General features: G+C 44.2%; 1 protein-coding gene across 7 annotated transcripts; it reads left to right on the top strand.

Annotated features, from left to right (window-relative positions):
- The first annotated feature begins 970 nt into the window (after window positions 1-970).
- CFAP298 (cilia and flagella associated protein 298) lies at window positions 971-18694 on the top strand. Of its 7 annotated transcripts, none has more exons than XM_054048110.1 (8): window positions 971-1059; window positions 1624-1764; window positions 3440-3607; window positions 4968-5035; window positions 14332-14490; window positions 15053-15184; window positions 18028-18123; window positions 18235-18694. In XM_054048110.1, the coding sequence occupies exons 2-8, from the start codon at window positions 1626-1628 to the stop codon at window positions 18343-18345; spliced, it is 873 nt and encodes a 290-aa protein (XP_053904085.1). In that variant the 5' UTR covers window positions 971-1059; window positions 1624-1625; the 3' UTR covers window positions 18346-18694. The 7 variants fall into 7 exon arrangements, with proteins under 7 accessions (XP_053904085.1, XP_053904094.1, XP_053904077.1 ...); XM_054048119.1 differs by having other exon boundaries at window positions 974-1059; window positions 1581-1764; XM_054048127.1 differs by lacking the exon at window positions 971-1059 and adding an exon at window positions 1079-1184 and having other exon boundaries at window positions 1581-1764.
- The last annotated feature ends 394 nt before the right edge of the window (window positions 18695-19088 follow it).

The following is a 19088-nucleotide window of genomic DNA, read 5'->3' as shown; positions in this document are numbered from 1 at the left end:
CCCCTTTCACACAGCAAGCCTGTGAGTGCAACCCCCTTTCTAAATTAAAAACACTTTTTAATATTTAACACTATTATAAATGCTGGAGGTGAATTGAGGGTTGGGGGTTGAGACTGACCCCCAGTTGGGGAACCCCTAGGCTACAGGAATAGACGCAATGTGGAAAAAAACCTTTAATTGTTGCTCTTGCTTCACTGCCTCCCAGAACGACCGGGCTCAGAAATGAAAAACAAGCTCAAGTATCACACTGAAATGGAAGTATATTTTTTATTCCAATTGATGTATTTTATAATTATATGGTAAAACTGAAAAAGTAAGCAGTTTTTCAGTAACGGGAGGCTTGACACTTTTGTATGTCTGATTTTGTAAGCAAGTAGTTAGGTGCGGTGAAAGGTGGGGGTGCGGAAGACATCAGGCTCTGAAAGGGGCACAGCAGGGAGGGTGCCCGAGCACTGCTGCTACATGCGGGGCCGTGTCGGGCGCGGGGAGAGCGGGCGGGCGCTGGGCAGCGCAGTGGCTGGAGGCGGCTGCTAGGTTTGGGGTATATCGCAGGTCCGGGCACGGGGCGGGACTTTAGGGCAGCGTCCCTGGGTGCTCTGGGATAACGGATGTTCCCCGGAGGGAGGGGTAGCGGGGTTTGGGGCTGGGGAGCCCCCAGGGCAGGAGCATGTGGGGAGGGGCTGCAGGGCCCGGGGTGTCGGGGCAGAGGACACGGGGGACCTGGGCTGGGGGAGCAGATCCCCCCGCGTGGGGCTGGTGCAGCGGGAGGTCGCCGTGCCGGGCTTGGGGGATCTGGGCCGGAGTATTTTGGGGGCCCGAGGGGCCTGGGCCGGGCCGGGCCTCCCCTTCGCCCCGGCGGGCGGGGCTGGTTCCTGCCGCTGCTGACTTTTGCCTCCGCGCTCTGCCTGGCCGGGACTGGCCCTTTAAGAACCAGCTCTGCTCGGCTTCGCGACGCGGCCCCGCCTCCTGGCGGCGGTGATTCCGGGGCGGGCGCGCTCCCCGGCGCATGCGCTGAGGTGCGGAGCCGGCCTGGCCCCACCGTTCGCGGAGGCTCCCGAGGTGCGCCCCCCCCCCTCCACTCCCCCGGGGTCAAAGCACCGCCCCGCCCCCTCCTCCTTCCCGGCGGTTGGTTTCTAGGGACGCGGCGGTTGTTGCTGCGGAGAGGCGGATCGGACACGCGGCCGGTTCGTGCCGCTGCGGAGCGAGTCCCGGGCCCCGGGACGGGTGAGAGGTTGGGGAGGAGCCAGGCCGGGTAACCCCCCTCCCGTGCACCGTGAAGTGCGCCCCCCTACCCCCCCCCTCCCGCACCCCTATGGGCCCCGGCTGCCCGCACGCGGCACCCCACGGGCTCCCATAGAGTCCCCCCCCCCCCCATACGCACCTGCAGCACTTCTTGATTGTGACAAGAACATTTTTGTTTAATCATAAAACTAATAGATTTCCCTCCCTCGTCCTCCTCCCCACTCCTGGCTACAGCTAGCAGGGAAGTTGCTTGTCCCTTGTTAAAATGTTGGTAGCACACCATTGCCTGGTTCTCAGTGCTTTTGCCCTGATCTCTCTCTCTCTGTTTGATCTGACAGGAGATTGGAGCCAGCAACTCCCATCTCCTTTCTGTTTCTGCAGAAATGGTTCAGCTCCATGTGAAGCGTGGCGACGAGAGCCAATTCCTGCTGGAAACAACATGCAGCATCTCCATGGAAGACTTAACGCAGCAAGTCACCAGGATCTACAATAGCAGACTCAAAGTGCAGCGTATTTGCTCAGGTACTAGCCAAATCCATACACCACACAAGCGACCAGGGAATTCTATCTTTTGTACGTATGTGTCCCCATTACCACAGTATCTGAAAGCCTCATAGCTATTAATGTGCAGTAGGCAAGTACTGCTATCCTCATGTCACAGTTGGGGAACTGAGGCACAGAGAGTGTAACTAAGTTGGCTTAGTTTGAAGAGAGACTGGGAATGGTTGGGTCATTACACTAATTGAATCTATTTCCCCATGTTAAAATATCCTCACACCTTCTATGGGTTATCTTGATTATCACTTCAAAGATTTATTTTCTCTCTCCTGCTGATGATAGCTCATCTCAATTGATTGGTCTCTTACAGTTGGTATGGCTACTCCCACCTTTTCATGTTCTCTGTATGTATAAATATCTTCTTTCTGTGTGTTCCATTCTATGCATCCAAAGAAATGGGCTGTAGCCCACGAAAGCTTATGCTCAAATAAATGTTAGTCTCTAAGGTGTCACAAGTACTCCTGTTCTTTTTAAGTTGGCGAAGGTCATACAGGAAGCCAGTGGCAGACCTGGGAACAGAGTAGAGCTGATCAAAAATTTTCATCGGAATGATTTTCAAAACAAAAAAATTGAAATTTTTGGCAGGAAAATGTCAGGTTTTGCTGAAAATCAAAATGAGGGGCTCGGTTTCTTTTCCACCCTCTCCTCCCTCCCCATCCCCCCCATAGCTTTGGGAGCTGGAGAGACAGCTTCTTTGACCCCAGAGCATATGGGGAGGACTGAACTCCCTGGCTCTTCCGAAATGAATTTTTTGTCAAAAAACCCATCCTGGACATTTTTTGCATTTTTGATGTTTCATCCTGATTCAGGGCAGTTTTGTTTTGTTTTAAACTGTTTTTCATTAAAAGGGATTTCTATTTTTCAGGCAGCTTAAAAATTAACCACAGAAAGGGACCCTCATGGTAGTCGCTGATGATGATACTTTGGCCAGGCCAGAGGAACAAGCAGCTTCCATTTATCTTTGCCATCCATGCTCCTTAATGAGTAGGGAACAGCAGCCATGTGCTGTCCTCACTTCTAGCTTCTGGATCAGTGCTTGTACCCATTTGTATGCGTTTCTCTTAGCTGGCGTAATTCTGTTGTCAGTCATAGGTTCTGTGTTGCTTTTTGGTATTTCAAAGTAGGGTTAAAACCAGTTTCTTTTTTCAATGTATATTATTTTGATGCCTCGTTACATTACAGTCATTAAAACAGTTCTCAAAACTTCTCAGGCCTGACTTAACGTAGAGACAGCATTTCAATATAAAAATCAGGATATCATAATGCAACAACATTTTCCACAAGCATGAAGTCTAAAAGTTGGCAAAACCAAATTTCAATACTTTGGTGTTTTAGATTCTCTTCCCGCATCAGATTTTAAAAAAAATTATTAAACTGTATATTATAATAAAGTATAGTTGTGCCATTTTTCAAATTTGTTCGTTTAACTACTCAAAAAATGTGAAATTAAGCAAAGGAGATTTAGGAATTATCACTAGAAAAAGGTGGTGGCAGCAAAACAGCAGGTGGCACTACTGTATATGTGCTTACAAAAGTCCCTCTGCAGCTTTCTAAAAGCTGAAACTTAGCCTGTTGTTCAAATAAATGCCTTTGACGTAACATTGTTTTCTGCTTCTAAATTCTGACCTTGTTTTTTAAGAAATGGAGGAACTGGCAGAACATGGTGTCTTCTTGCCTCCTAATATGCAAGGACTGGCAGATGAACAGATTGAAGATTTGAAATTAAAGGATGAATGGGCAGATAAATGTGTACCAAGTGGTGGAAGTGTCTTTAAAAAGGATGAAATTGGACGAAGGAATGGACATGGTAACTGCATCTTAAACATACAGAGATATGCATGAGCATAACTAAGACATAGTTTCTTGAGGAACTTAAAATTATTTGATATTTTGACTAAATGCTGTTGAATTCATAACAACAAACCTATAATTTAATCTCAAAACTCTTAAATAAGAGAAAAACAAGTAGATGTTAGTATATAGTTAAAATTATGCCAATTGGAATATCTGTCAGCCAGTCCATTTCCTGTAAAGTACATAATTATAAAGTTATTTATAAAAGCAGTTCAAGTAGTATTAGGCAGCAATTAAACCCATAGAAACTACTTGTTTGGCTGCAATCTCACAAGAAATGGGACTTGCCACATCAGGTCTTGGATTTATTCTTGACTTAATGCTGATATTAATCAAGAATAAATAACACTATACTGCTTTTCCTCAACATATATTTTAGATAACATCATACAAAAATTGTTAAAAGAACAATAGGGTTGCAAAGTCAAGTACTCACAAATTAGGAAATTTCAGAATTAAGGTTGCCTGTGCAACGATTATTCAGCCCCTAGATATAGCTATTAATAACATGATCACATACTATTTTTTCCACAGGACCCCAGCCTCATTTAGTGAATGGATAGTTATTTAAGATTTCTTTTTCTCCTCATTCATTAAATGGCCTCGGGCCTTATTTAACGAAGATTTCCCCCTCTCTTTTCTCTCCTTTTCCCTCATCTACCTTCATTGAAATCAGGCAGCTTCCTCCTCGTTTTCTCACTGCCAAGGTGCCAGCAGTGTAATCATTGAGATCACAGAAGAGACCATTTCCTTGTTCTCAGTTTCTATGCCCAACACCATAATGACCTTTAACAGAAGGAAGGCGCAATGACTGACCCTTTTGTTTTTATTTGTATTTTTGTTTCTTTTTCTGTTTTTTAAAGTAACCACATTTAACATTAAAGGTCAAGAAATTCAAAGCTCTAGTTCCCATAAAAGCATAGCTCAGGATTTTACACAGTAGAGACTGACAGAAAATAATACATACAATATGAGCCAGAGCTAATACAGGAGAGTCAAGCTTTACATGATGTTTCAGTATAACAAGACAATTTAAAAGGCAAAGCCCTATCAAAGTGACCTTCTGGGTGCATGTCATAAATCTTGCCCTCAATTGTAAAATAGTGTTTTTAGAGTACAATCAAGAAACTTGATTATGAATTTGTAGACTTATAAATAGAGTGAAACTAAGTAGGATGCCTTCTGGATTTGTGATTTAGTAGTTTTTAAATTAACTTGCTTACAGTAGATGATAATATGTGGCATATTTAGGCAGATTTTTATAGCAAAAAATGTTAATGTATTGTATTAAAGATGCATCTATTGTTTTTAAGCTCCAAATGAAAAAATGAAAGAAGTTTTAAAAAAGACAGTAGAGGAAGCTAAAGCACAAATATCTAAGGTAAGATTTTAAAGTGACACTGAATCTTTCAAAAATGTTATGGATGCTACATGGCTCTTCTGTTTGTCAAAAATAACTGATTAATTTTTCATTTGAGTGCAAAGGACAGTAATTTCCAGTTGCAATGTGAAATAATTTGAATAGTCTGATAAAAACTGTGGAACTCCTATTAATCATTTTCTTAATGACTTGTGGCAAGATTTTTTTTCAGAGAGTTACAGGATCAGATATTAAACTCTGAGTGAATGCTGGCATCACAAATTTTGCATTAAATGATTAAACCACATTTCATTCCACCCACATGCTCTTCATTTTTTATTTGTTATTGATACATTCTTTGAGTGAATGCTTGTCAAGTTTTCTAATGAAAAATTAACTACATTCAGAAATGTGTAGATTAAAATACCTATTGCTCATTAATGTAGTGTGCTGTAGTTTTACATATAATTGAGTAAATGTTAAAGTAATTGAAATGAGGTGGTCTGCAATAACAAGGAATTGGACTCGACGACCCAGGGTTCCTTCCAGTCCTATGTTATCATAGATGATTTAAGCCCCAATCCTTCCAGAGCTTACCCACATGCTTAAATTTAATCGTGTGTAGTCACATTGAGTTCAATGGAACTAGACATACTCGTATGTCTTTGCAGGATTGAGGCCTAAATTATTCAATTCCACTTTAAAAATAGGTGTATATTTTATGTTGACACACTACTTGTTTGACATAGAAGCACAAATGCAGTAATGACTTTTTATTCGTATACTTTTCCTTGTAAACCGTGGCTCTTTGAAATTCTTCTAAAATACATAAGCTGACGGAGAAATGTTGCAAACAATGGGAATTTATATTACTGTTTTTTAGTCCCATTAGGTTTAAAATGAACATGCTAATTGGTACTTGTTTTAGGTTGGGGGCTATTCTACATCTATAGTGGCATTAGTGCTGCATTATTTCTTCAGACTTGGGTGTCAATGAATCCTGTGGATTTTTTTTGGTCTCTGGTGTGAAGTCATATCTGATAGCATCCCCTTGCTAGCCACAGGTATTGATCAGCTTACCAACTGCTACTAGCTGCTAGAGTAGTAGTCTCCAACCTTTTTATGCCCAAGATCATGTTTTGAATCTAAGAGCAACCCAGGATCTACCCCGCCCCTTCCCCAAAGCCCTGCCCTGCTCACTCCATCCCCCTTCTCTCCCTCGCTCACTCTCCCCAATCCTCACTCACTTCCACTGGGCTGGGGTAGGAGGTTGGGGTTCAGGAGGGGGTGCAGGCTCTGGGCTGGGGCCAAGGGGTTTGCAGTGTGGGAGGGGGCTCTGGGCTGAGCCTGGGACAGGGGGTTAGGGTGCAGGAGGGGGTGAGGGCTGCAAGCTCTAGGAGGGAGTTTGGGTACAGGACGGGGCTCTGGGCTGGGGCAAAGTGTGGGGGTGCAGGCTCTGGAAGGGAGTTTGGGTGCAGGAGGAGGTTCTGGGCTCGGGCAGAGTGTTGGGGAACAGGAGGGGGTGCAGGGTGCTGGCTCTGGAAGGGAGTTTGGGTGCAGGAAGAGGCTCTGGGCTGGGGCAGAGTGTTGGAGTGCAGGAGGAGGTACAGGGTGCTGGCTCTGGGAGGGGGGTCAGGGCTGGGGTTCAGGGTGCACGAGGGGGTATGGGGTGCAGGCTCCGGGAGGGTGTTGGGGTGTGGCCTCCCACTGGGCAGCAGTTACCTCCGGCGGCTCCTGGTTGGGGGGCAAATGGCTCCGCACACTGCCCTTCTCTGCAAGCACCGCACTCACAGCTCTCCAAGCCAATGGGAGTTCCGGGGGCAGTGCTCGCAGGCAGGAGCAGCACGCGGAGGGAGACGCCTGCCCACTGGCCGCTTCCAGGAGCAGCGTGGGGCCAGGTAGGCAGGGACCCTACCTTAGCGGCAGCCACGCTGTGCCACCAGAGACTGTGATCGACCGGGAGAGCCTCTAGGATCAACTGGTTGGTGACCACTGTGCTGGAGCATGCTTGCAACCTGTATACTCTTTGCGTTGTGTTCCCAGATGCCATAATGATTTCTCAGGAACCTATAGGATTTGGGGCACAGATTGGAGAGAAGATGGCTGGAGAGCCGTCTGTAACCTGATCGTCTTCTGTGCAATGATTTTATGAAGGCACACTATTGCACTGACTGAGGCAGAGATATAACTTGTCCTTGTCCATGGACATTGCAAGGAACCTTCCAGATGAAATATTTGTTAGTGAGCAGTTTGATTAATCATGATTGACTCTTCACCCATCCGTCTCCATGTTTGTTCCTTCAGCTGGTTGTTGTGATTTTTTTAGCTGAGGGGTGAAAACATTAAACTAGAACTCAGAATTGGTCTCTGAGTCTATAACTAAGAGAGTCAGGAGTTCCTGATTTCCTGTCATGTTCAGTTTGGTTTCTTATTTTGATGTGTCTGGTGTTTTGGGTTTCCCGCCTGCATCACTTGACTCTGATCCATCTTGGTTGTTCAAAACAGGTGATGTAGCTATAATATCATCGCTGATAGGGATTATCAGTGTTCCACTTAGCAAGGATGTTGACCATTTTGCAAACATGCAGCGCTTGTCCTCAAGAAACTGCCATTTGATTATAGATTTTTTCCAATTGTTGTCCAGTCTCCTACCTCCCCATTTTCCGTGATGCGATTTGGAAAACGGTGACCATTCCATTCAAGGTTTAGACACTACTGACATCTTTACATGCGTTCCAGTTTGGGTTCAGCAATCCCCTTGTAGTGACCCTGCTTATGAGAGCCATGAATGATGATCTCCTGGTTTTAGATTACTGCCATTTGGCCATTCTGGTCACACTGAACATCTCAGCAGCTCATATATATGAGGCCTTTTGGCAATATCATTTCTAAATATGAGGTAGATTATTAGAATAGTGCTGAGATGCAATTTTGTGTCCCTTGCTAAATTGAATCCTGCAGATTTGGTCTCTGCTCTAGAGGACAGCCTGCATAAAATTTGCAGCTAGATACTGTATTTTCATTTCCTGACCATAACTATTACATAACATTGCTGTGTTTCATCCTGGAGGATGCTGCATGTAAGTAGTGGGTTGAAATTGTTTATATATTGTATTTATGTGAAGTGTTTTGGGTTGCTTTTGGATGAAAGGTGAAAACATGTTTTTTATTTGCATATACATTATTTATAGCTAAGTGCCTAAAAATATGGTCAACTTACAAATAAATAATATATGGCGATACACTTATCTCATAGAACTGGAAGGGACCCTGAAAGGTCATTGAGTCCAGCCCCCTGCCTTCACTAGCAGGACCAAGTACTCATTTTGCCCTAGGTCCCTAAGGGTATGTCTACACTACGAAATTAGGTCGAATTTATAGAAGCCGGTTTTATAGAAATCGGTTGTTTACAGCTGATTGTGTGTGTCCCTACATAAAATGCTCTAAGTGCTCTAGTCGGCGGACCGCGTCCACAGTACCGAGGCTAGCGTCGACTTCCGGAGCATTGCACTATGGGTAGCTATCCCACAGTTCCCACAGTCTCCGCCGCCCATTGGAATTCTGGGTTGAGATCCCAATGCCTGAATGATGCAAAACAGTGTCGCGGGTGGTTCTGGGTACATGTCATCAGGCCCCTCCCCCTCCGTCAGAGCACCAGACAATAGATTCGCGCCTTTTTACCTGGGTTACCTGTGTAGACAACATACCACGGCAAGCATGGAGCCCACTCAGATCAGCTCACCGTCACCATATGTCATCTGGGTGCCGGCAGACGTGGTACTGCATTGCTACACAGCAGCAAACTGCCTTTTGGCGGTAGACGGTGCAGCATGACTGGTAGCCGTAGGGCTGCATTGCATCAGCCCCTTGCCTTTTGGTAGAAGATAGTATATTACGACTGGTATCCGTCGTCATCATACTGCAGTGGCTATCAGTCATGCTGCACTGTCGGCTGCCAGCTTAAGATGTAAAAAATAGATTTGTTCTGTATTCATTAGCTTCCCCCTCCCTCCGTGAAATCAACGGCCTGCTAAACCCAGGGTTTTAAGTTTAATCTTTGCGGGGGGCCATTCTGTGTGACAGTTGTTTGTGTTTTTCCCTGATGCACAGCCACCTTTCTTGATTTTAATTCCCTGTACCTGTACGCCATGTCGTCACTCGGCCCTCCCTCCCTCCCTACCCTGGTCCATCAGATACTAGTTTTGCGCCTTTTTTCAGACCAGGCGCCATAGCTAGCACTGGGATCATGGAGCCCGCTCAGATCACCGCGGCAATTATGAGCACTATGAACACCACACACATTGTCCTGGAGTATATGCAGAGCCAGGACATGCCAAAGCGAAACCCGGACCAACCAAGGAGGCGATTGCAGCGCGGCGACAAGAATGATGAGGAAATTGACATGGACATAGACCTCTCACAAGGCACAGGCCCCAGCAATGTGGAAATCATGGTGTTAATGGAGCAGGTTCATGCCGTGGAACGCTGATTCTGGGCATGGGAAACAAGCACAGACTGGTGGGACCGCATCGTGCTGCAGGTGTGGGACGATTCCCAGTGGCTGCGAAACTTTCGCATGCGTAAGGGCACTTTCATGGAACTTTGTGACTTGCTTTCCCCTGCCCTGAAGCGCCAGAATACCAGGATGAGAACAGTCCTCACAGTTGAGAAGCGAGTGGCGATAGCCCTGTGGAAGCTTGCAACGCCAGACAGCTACCGGTCAGTTGGGAATCAATTTGGAGTGGGCAAATTTAATTTAAATCTACTGTGGGGGCAGCTGTGATCCAAGTTGACAGGGCAATGAAAGACCTGGTGATATCAAGGGTAGTGACTCTGGGAAACGTGCAGGCCATAGTGGATGGCTTTGCTGCAATGGGATTCCTAAACTGTGGTGGGGCCATAGACGGAACCCATATCCCTATCTTGGCACTGGAGCATCAAGCCACCGAGTACATAAACCGCAAGGGGTACTTTTCAATGCTGCTGCAAGCCCTGGTGGATCACAAGGGACGTTTCACCAACAACGTGGGATGGCCGGGAAAGGTACATGATGCTCGCGTCTTCAGGCACTCTGGTCTGTTTCGAAAGCTGGAGGAAGGGACTTTCTTCCCGGACCAGAAAGTAACTGTTGGGGATGTTGAAATGCCTATCGTGATCCTTGGGGACCCAGCCTACCCCTTAATGCCATGGCTCATGAAGCCGTACACAGGCAGCCTGGACAGGAGTCAGGATCTGTTCAACTACAGGCTGAGCAAGTGCCGAATGGTGGTGGAATGTGCATTTGGACGTTTAAAAGCGTGCTGGCGCAGCTTACTGACTCGTTCAGACCTCAGCGAAAAGAATATCCCCATTGTTATTGCTGCTTGCTGTGCGCTCCACAATATCTGTGAGAGTAAGGGGGAGACATTTATGGCGGGGTGGGAGGTTGAGGCAAATCGCCTGGCTGCTGATTACGCGCAGCCAGACACCAGGGCGGTTAGAGGAGCACAGCAGGGCACGGTGCGCATCAGAGAAGCTTTGAAAACGAGTTTTGTGACTGGCCAGGCTACGGTGTGAAACTTCTGTTTGTTTCTCCTTGATGAACCCTCCTCCCCCCCTGTCCCCCCGGGTTCACTCTACTTCCCTGTAAACCAACCACCCCACCCTCTCCACCCCACTTCGAGCACCGCTTGCAGAGGCAATAAAGTCATTGTTACTTCACATTCATGCATTCTTTATTAATTCATCACACAACTAGAGAGATAATTGCCAAGGTAGCCCAGGATGGGTTGGGGAGGAGGGAAGGAAAAGGACACACTGCATTTTAAAACTTTAACTCTTATTGAAGGTCAGCCTTCTGATGTTCTGGCAATCATCTGGGGTGGAGTGACTGGGTAGCTGGAGGCCCCCTCACCGTGTTCTTGGGCGTCTGGATAAGGAGGCTATGGAACTTGGGGAGGAGGGCTGTTAGTTACACAGCAGCCATAGCGGCGGTCTCTGCTCCTGCTGCCTTTCCTGCAGTTCAACCATACGCTGGAGCATATCAGTTTGATGCTCCAGCAGCCGGAGCATTGACTCTTGCCTTCTGTCTGCAAGCTGACGCCACCTATCATCTTCAGCCCGTAACTTGCTCTGTTCATCCCGCGATTCAGCCTGCCACCTCTCCTCTCGTTCATACTGTGCTTTTCTGAAGTCTGACATTGACTGCCTCCACGCATTCTGCTGTGCTTTTTCAGCGTGGGAGGACATCTGGAGCTCCGTGAACATATTGTCCCACGTCCTCAGTTTTCTCTTTCTAATGTTCATTAGCCTCTGTGAAGGAGAAATGTTTGCAGCTGGTGGACGAGAAGGGAGAGGTGGTTAAAAAAGACACATTTGAGAGAACAATGGGTACACTCTTTCACGTTAAATTTTGCTGTTCACATTACACAGCACATGTGCTTTCGTTACAAGGTCGCATTTTTCCTCTTATAGTGAAGGCCTGCCGGTTTTGTGTGAGAGATTACTCACGCAGTGCCAGGCAACAGATTTCGGCTTGCAGGCAGCCATGGTAAGCCACAGTCTTTTGGCTTTTTTAACTCTCATAACATGTGGGAATGGTTTCAAACAGCAGCTCCCTCATTTCCCATATCAAGGATGAATTGGGTTGGCCATTTAAAATGGGTTTGCAATGTAAAAGGAGGGGCTGCAGTTTCCGGGTTAACGTGCAGCACAAACCCAACTAACCCCCCTCCTCCCCCCACACCCAGTTTTCTGGGATGATCACTTCACCCCCCCCCCCCCCCCCCCACCGCGTGGCTAACAGCGGGGGACATTTCTGGTCAGCCGAGCAGGAACGGGCACCTCTGAATGTCCCCTTAATAAAATCACCCCCTTTCAACCACGTGACCGTGAAAGATATCACTCTCCTGAGGATAACAAAGAGCAATAAGAAATGGATGTTTGCTGGCATGCAGACAACACCAGGACCATATGCTGCCGTGCTTTGTTATGCAATGATTCCAGACTACGTGCTACTGGCCTGGCGTGGTAAAGTGTCCTACCATGGCGGACGGGATAAGGCAGCCCTCCCCAGAAACCTTTTGCAAAGGCTTTGGGAGTACATTAAGGAGAGCTTTCTGGAGATGTCCCTGGAGGATTTCCGCTCCATCCCCATACACGTTAACAGAGTTTTCCAGTAGCTGTACTGGCCGCGATTGCCAGGGCAAATTAATCATTAATCATTAAACATGCTTGCTTTTAAACCATGTGTAATATTTACAAAGGTACACTCACCAGAGGTCCTCTGTGTGCCCTCAGGGTCTTGGGTGAGTTCGGGGGTTACTGGTTCCAGGTCCAGGGTGACAAACATATCCTGGCTTTTGGGGAAACTGGTTTCTCCGCTTCCTTGCTGCTGTGAGCTATCTACATTACCTCCATCCTCATCTTCCTCGTACCTCGAACCCTCTTCCCTGTGTGTCCCTCCAGTGAGGGAGTCATAGCACACGGTTGGGGTAGTGGTGGCTGCACCCCCTAGAATGGCATGCAGCTCCGCGTTTTCGGAGTTTGCGGCTCTGCCCCGGACCTTCTGTTTGCTTCTCTGGCTTTGTGGTAGGCTTGCCTTAGCTCCTTAATTTTCACGCAGCACTGCTGTGCGTCCCTGTTACGGCCTTTGTCCTTCATGGCCTTGGAGACCTTTTCTAATATTTTGCCATTTCTTTTACTGCTACAGAGTTCAGCTAGCACTGATTCATCTCCCCATATGGCGAGCAGATCCCGTACCTCCCATTTGGTCCATGCTGGAGCTCTTTTGCTATCCTGGGTCTCCATCACGGTTACCTGTGCTGATGAGCTCTGCGTGGTCACCTGTGCTCTCCATGCTGGGCAAACAGGAAATGAAATTCAAACATTCACGGGGCTTTTCCTGTCTACCTGGTCAGTGCATCTGAGTTGAGAGTGCTGTCCAGAGCGGTCACAATGAAGCACTGTGGGATAGCTCCCGGAAGCCAATAATGTCAAATTTCATCCACATTACCCCAATTCCAACTCGCTAAGGCCGATTTTATCGCTAATCCCCTCGTCGGCGGTGGAGTAAAGAAACCGGTTTAAAGGGCCCTTTAAGTCGAAAGAAAGGGCTTCGTCGTGTGAACGTGTCCAGGCTTAATTCGATTTAACACTGCTAAAGTCGACCTAAACTCGTAGTGTAGACCAGGCCTAAGTGGCCCCCTCAAGGATTGAACTCACAACCCTGGGGTTTAGCAGGCCAATGCTCAAACCACTGAGCTACCCCTCTCCCCCCTTGGGTTTGGAGATTAATTTGTTTTCAAATTATCAGTCCATAATGATGAAAATGAACACACACAGTACTTTTCTTGCCAAGTTTGGTCTTGCAGATTGGGGAGCAATATATTGTACTTACCAGCTATTGAGGCTGATAACGTCCACAAGGAGGCATCATTCTTTTAGTCTCTTTTTTATAACTCCCTGTATTGAAAACTTTGGTGAGGCAAAATTCATTAGTGAACTATAAAAGTTTGTTTCAGCTGCTTCTTGTTTCTTCTCATCTGTGCAATGATTATTCCAATCATATGTTGTATGCAGTGTAGGAGCTGCGTCAGTCCCAGAGAGACAAGGTGAGTGAGGTAATATCTTTTACTGAACCAACTTCTGTTGGTGAGAGAGACAAGCTTACACAGAGCTCTTCTTCAGGTCACCAACAGAAGTTGGTCCAATAAAAGATACTACCTCATCTACCTTGTCTCTCTTCCAGTCATACGGCAATTAAGTGTCTGTGCTGCTACAAATCTCAGTATGAGCTGCACAGAGTGCTAAGCATTGCCTTAGAGCAGATCCCATTTGTGTTTTGCTCATTCGTGTCTTTCATTTGCAGGTGCTCTTTTATCTGAAGTCTCAGGTCCATAGGACCCCCTTTCTAACCCTCATTTGACTTTTACTACTTTTGTCCATGAATCACAAATAGTAAAAATAAGAGATTTCCCCCTCCAGTTTCTACAGTCATCGGCACACTTATTTGAATGCCTGTGTTCAATAGACAGCTATAGCAGAAATTTTATTAAGTTGTGTAGCAGGCATTTAATGGATATTTGAGATTTCATTTCTTTGCCAATAAAAGCAAATAGCAGTAAACTTTTGTCTTGTTATTCTATGTGCAGCTGTTTTATGAATCAGGATAAAGAGAACTAAGAGTGATTTGCTCTGACATAAGTTTCTGTTTAGCCAGTTGGCTTCATTTAAATATCACACTGTTTAACATTATGAACTGATTGCAAAACAGATGCTTTCCTCCTAACTTAATTACTTTGTTTAAATTTTAACAATGGCTCCTGTCTGTATCTCAGAAACAAGTTCAAGCTAACGTATGTGTTAATATGGAGATGGTGAAAGATGCACTGGACCAGCTCCGAGGAGCTGTAATGATTGTTTATCCGATGGGATTGCCTCCACATGATCCAATTAGAATGGAGTTTGAAGATAAAGAAGACTTGTCGGGAACTCATGTATGTAGTAACATATTTGGGTTATATACAGTGTCTGGGTTTAATTTATGCTCTCCAAGGAAAGGAAAGAGAAAGTCTTCGTTTTATGTGACAGCGATTATTTGATTTCTTGTTGGTTTCTAAATATTTTTGTCTCTAATGGTTTTTAAAAGTACATGAAGTGTCAATAAATTAATTAAAAATAAGATGAACAAACATATATTCAGTTAAAATGCCCCATCCTAATGTGAGTCCATGTGGGTTTCTTTGGTTGTCCATTTTAAACACCTATGATAATTAAACATTTTGAGTGATAAAACTGGAGTCAGAATTGAGGAGGATAGTACTGTGTTGGATGACCAAGACACTACAGATTGAGATCAGAGGAAGAAAGAGATAGCAGTAACCCTTTTTTAATAAGGATAGAGTATAAAACCAAGAGAATTTTAAATATTAACTGAGCTTTTTGTTGTTAATCCTAGAGGGATCATCTTATAAACTGACTATGGAAGGTTGCTGCAAGAGTCTGTTTATGCAAAAATTACTAGTGTAATTTTTTTCTTGCAAATTATAATTGTCACAGGCTGGACTTGAGGTTATTGAAGAGTCTGAAGCACAATTGTGGTGGGCAGCAAAGGAGTTAAAAAGAACAAACAAACTTTCAGACTTTGTGGGAAAAAATGAAAAAACTAAAATCATTGTCAAGATACAGAAAGTGAGTATTACTGTCAGTCTCTACTTATGATTCAGCACTGACTTTTTTTACAGAGAATTTCTAATAGGTTTAGAAAATGGATCTAGTTAATTTCAGCTTGGATCTCTTAAGGTTATAAAACCAAAACTGAGTTAAAGTGAAATCCTGCCAATACTACAGAATATACTTTTGAAAGAACAACCAAAAATTGCAGATATTAAGTTTCACATAAGACTAAAAATGAAATAAAAATGTCATTTGATGGAAGTGGAGAATTGTCCTCATGGATTCTCTTTCTGATACATTTGCATCCCATGTGCAAGATCAGATTATTTTGGCCACCAGTGTCCATTGGGGTTGCATCTGCACCTTGAATGCCCTCGCCGCATCCCCTCACACCTGAAGTCATAAAGGGTGGAGTGTGCCCAACCATTCCTCCATTCCTTCTTACTGACTGTGGCTGCTAGACAGAACCCCCGCAGTGTCTACTTCCTTGTGTATTGTGTGACTTTCCTTGTGTATTGTGTGAAAATAGATAATGTGGTAAGCTTAATTTTTCCTCTTTTATATCCATTGGCCCTCTCACTTTTAAAAAAACAAACAAACAAAAAAACACTTTATTTGTGCTAGAGACTTCCCCAGTACGGGATGCATCTAGGATTATGGCTGAAACAAAGCCCGGAGGGTTCAAAACTTGCCTCGCCTTTGATGAGGCTTTTCTGTTCAATGACAGTCACTCAAGCTGCCTTTTGTGTCTTGGCGAGGGGCACATCATCCCTAATAGATGCTTAGTGTGTTGCTCCTTCACCAAGAGGACACACAAGGTGAGAGAGGCCTGTCTTAAACTCTTCCGGAGTACTCAGTGAGAGCTTCCTTGGAAACAGAGAAAAAAGGGCTTGAACATTCTTCCTCGGCTAATGCTCCTCTGAGCTGTGGCTCAACTCCAACGTCGCTTCAAAGAGATCCAAACCCTTCAATGCCCACGACTGTCAGCTAAGTCCTCCACCACCACCCAGTCATGTGAAAGGCACAGGCAGGAACATTGTTCCCACAGTGAGCACAGGCCTACGTCACCTTTCCCAGGGCCTAGTAAAATGAGGCAAAGATCTTTTCAGGTCACTCACCCAAAAGGCAGTTTACAGCCAGATTGGGTTATTGGCTGTTTTAGCAAAATCTGGTCACCAAGTACACATGGTACCCTCTGATATAGCAGTCCGCAGTTGACTTGGTACCAACTTCTCAGTACCAAACTGTATTAGTATTAGCACATGTGGTCCCGGCACCATGACTGAGGAGCTGACCCCTGCAGTGCAAATGCTTCTGGCACCAGCTTTCTTGATACTGACGTTCTTCTCCGTACCAAGTGATCTTGCAGAGACTACACAACATGAGTCACCTTTGCTCTTCTCAGCCAATAGAACATGTTTTACTTCATTATTTAGTAGTACTGCTACAGTACTAGACAGCTCTTCAGCTCCAGTGGTGGGAGGAACTCAAGATCACCAGATACGGTAGCTCAAGTCCCCTCGAAGAGATCTAAATGATTTTTACATATACCCAGATCCTGGTCACTGGTAGTGACATCAGCAGACAGCAGAGGCCCACAAAGATGATACTGCAAAACAAAGAACCCAAAAAGCTTCGTATCCATGATTAAAGATGAAATCTAAGTATACTTATGTTAAAATGTAAATTTTAATTGCTTCTCATGGATTAAACTGTTTCAGTGTCATGAGTACAGTGTACATAGACAAACTGAACATGGATAAAACTAGTCTTTGGCCAGGTCTACACTAACCCCCTAATTCGAACTAAGGTACGCAACTTCAGCTATGTGAATAACGTGGCTGAAGTTCGAAGTACCTTAGTTCGAACTTACCTCGGTCCACACACGGCAGGCAGGCTCCCCCGTCGACTCCGCGGTACTCCTCTCGTCTAGCTGGAGTACCGCAGTTGACGGCGAGCACTTCCGGGTTCGACTTATCGCGTCCAGACAAGACGCGATAAGTCGAACCCAGAAGTTCGATCGCTCGCCGCCGAACTACTGGGTAAGTGTAGACCTACCCTTTGAATTTAAAATTCAACATAATTGGGGGGGAAAGCACATCATGTGCTTCACAAATTTAGATATTAAGATTGTTATGTATATGAGGACAATAGTGAGACATCTTTAAGAATTTTAAATTGTGGAAAAATAAAAAAATAATAAAAAAAAAATAATAATGGAGATATCCCATCTCCTAGAACTGGAAGGGACCTTGAAAGGTCATTGAGTCCAGCCCCCTGCCTTCACTAGCAGGACCAAGTACTGATTTTGCCCCAGATTCCCAAGTGGCCCCCTCAAGGATTGAACTCACAACCCTGGGTTTAGCAGGCCAATGCTCAAACCACTGAGCTATCCCTCCCCCCCAAAAAATAGAATTTAAACAAGACATTTAAAAAAATGTTTTATTATTGAGTTTGTTTTGTAACCTTAAGAATTGCAGCCCTCATCCTGCACCATTAAAGCCAATGACAACTTTGCCATTGATGTCAGTGATTATAGGCTAAAGCTTTCTGAAAGATTTTGTTAATTACTATTATAGAAATTTCAATATTTTTAAGTTCATAAATAAAATAGAGGCCTAATCATCAAGTTCACAACTCCCTTGACTTTAATGTAACTGATTGGGCCCAGAAGTAGAGGAATATTTCTCAGTTAAATTAAACTTTAACGTTGATTCTTCTGTCTTATATAAAGCCATGAAACTTGAAGACTTACTGTTTGAGGAAATATTTGTTTAGCACCTTAAGATTCTTGTGTACTTTTTTTGTTTTTGTATTGAACATACCATCATGAATAAACTTTATCAATTTACTTCCAGAAAGGACAAGGTGCCCCATCACGTGAACCAGTGATAAGTAATGAAGAGCAAAAACAGATGATGCTGTATTATCACAGGAAGCAGGAGGAACTCAAGGTAACAAGTGATTCTACTGTGTTACATGACACAACAAATAGAGTGAAGCAAATATAACTAAGTGTCTTTTCAATTATTTCATAAAAGCTTCTTTGTTAATTTTATTTGCAGAAATTAGAAGAAAATGATGACGACTCCTATTTAAATTCAGAATGGGCAGACAGTCATGCTTTGAAAAGACAGTTTCATGGTGTAAAAGATATTAAGTGGGGACCGAGATGAAGCTCTCCAAACAGACTTTGCCTCTTTAGAAATAAATAAATAAATGACCCACCCTTGTTATGTATATGACAAGCACATTAGTAAACCTCAGTTAGTATTTGTGACAAATGTTGAAATTTCCAGTTTCATGGTAGAGGTTCATTTTAAGCTTGAGTTTTTTATTGAAAACTTCACATTTCTATTAACTGTCCATTGCCGGGCTCTTCTGTAGGATGACTCTGTAGATTACACATTGTACGTTTTCATAATTCTATTTTTTACAAATGTTTGTAACTGGAATAATTAATCTTAAATTATTTTGCAGACAGCATTCATAGCTAATAAAAATAATTAGATGGTTGTGCTGGTAGCCTTAAAGTTTTATTCTTTATTTTGAAAATCAGTTTTCATGTATACCATCTTGAATCAATGCAAATTCAGTGGTGTTAATTATTTGTTCGTATCTTACCAAGGTTAATTTTAAGCTGTTTTTAAATGAATGGATTTTTGTTAGCAATTATTTAAACAAAGTAGTTTTGTTTGAACACTGTTAAAATGAAACTTTTTTGTGTGCTTCAGTTTCACTCCACATTTTCCTCATTTTTCACTTACACTTATTTTTCTTTTAAAATGGCAAGCAAGGAACTGAGCCCAGTTAATATTATCTTGTTTTCATATTTCATCATTTTCATGTATAGACTGAAGGAAATCCAATTGTAAATGGTAAGCATCACTTCTGAATAGGATTGAGACAATGCAATAGT

Source organism: Malaclemys terrapin, chromosome 1 (assembly GCF_027887155.1).
Source record: "Malaclemys terrapin pileata isolate rMalTer1 chromosome 1, rMalTer1.hap1, whole genome shotgun sequence".
Classification (NCBI taxonomy): Eukaryota; Metazoa; Chordata; order Testudines; family Emydidae; genus Malaclemys; species Malaclemys terrapin.
The sequence above is the reverse complement of the archived record's forward strand: the minus strand, read 5'-3'. Positions and strand labels throughout refer to the sequence as shown.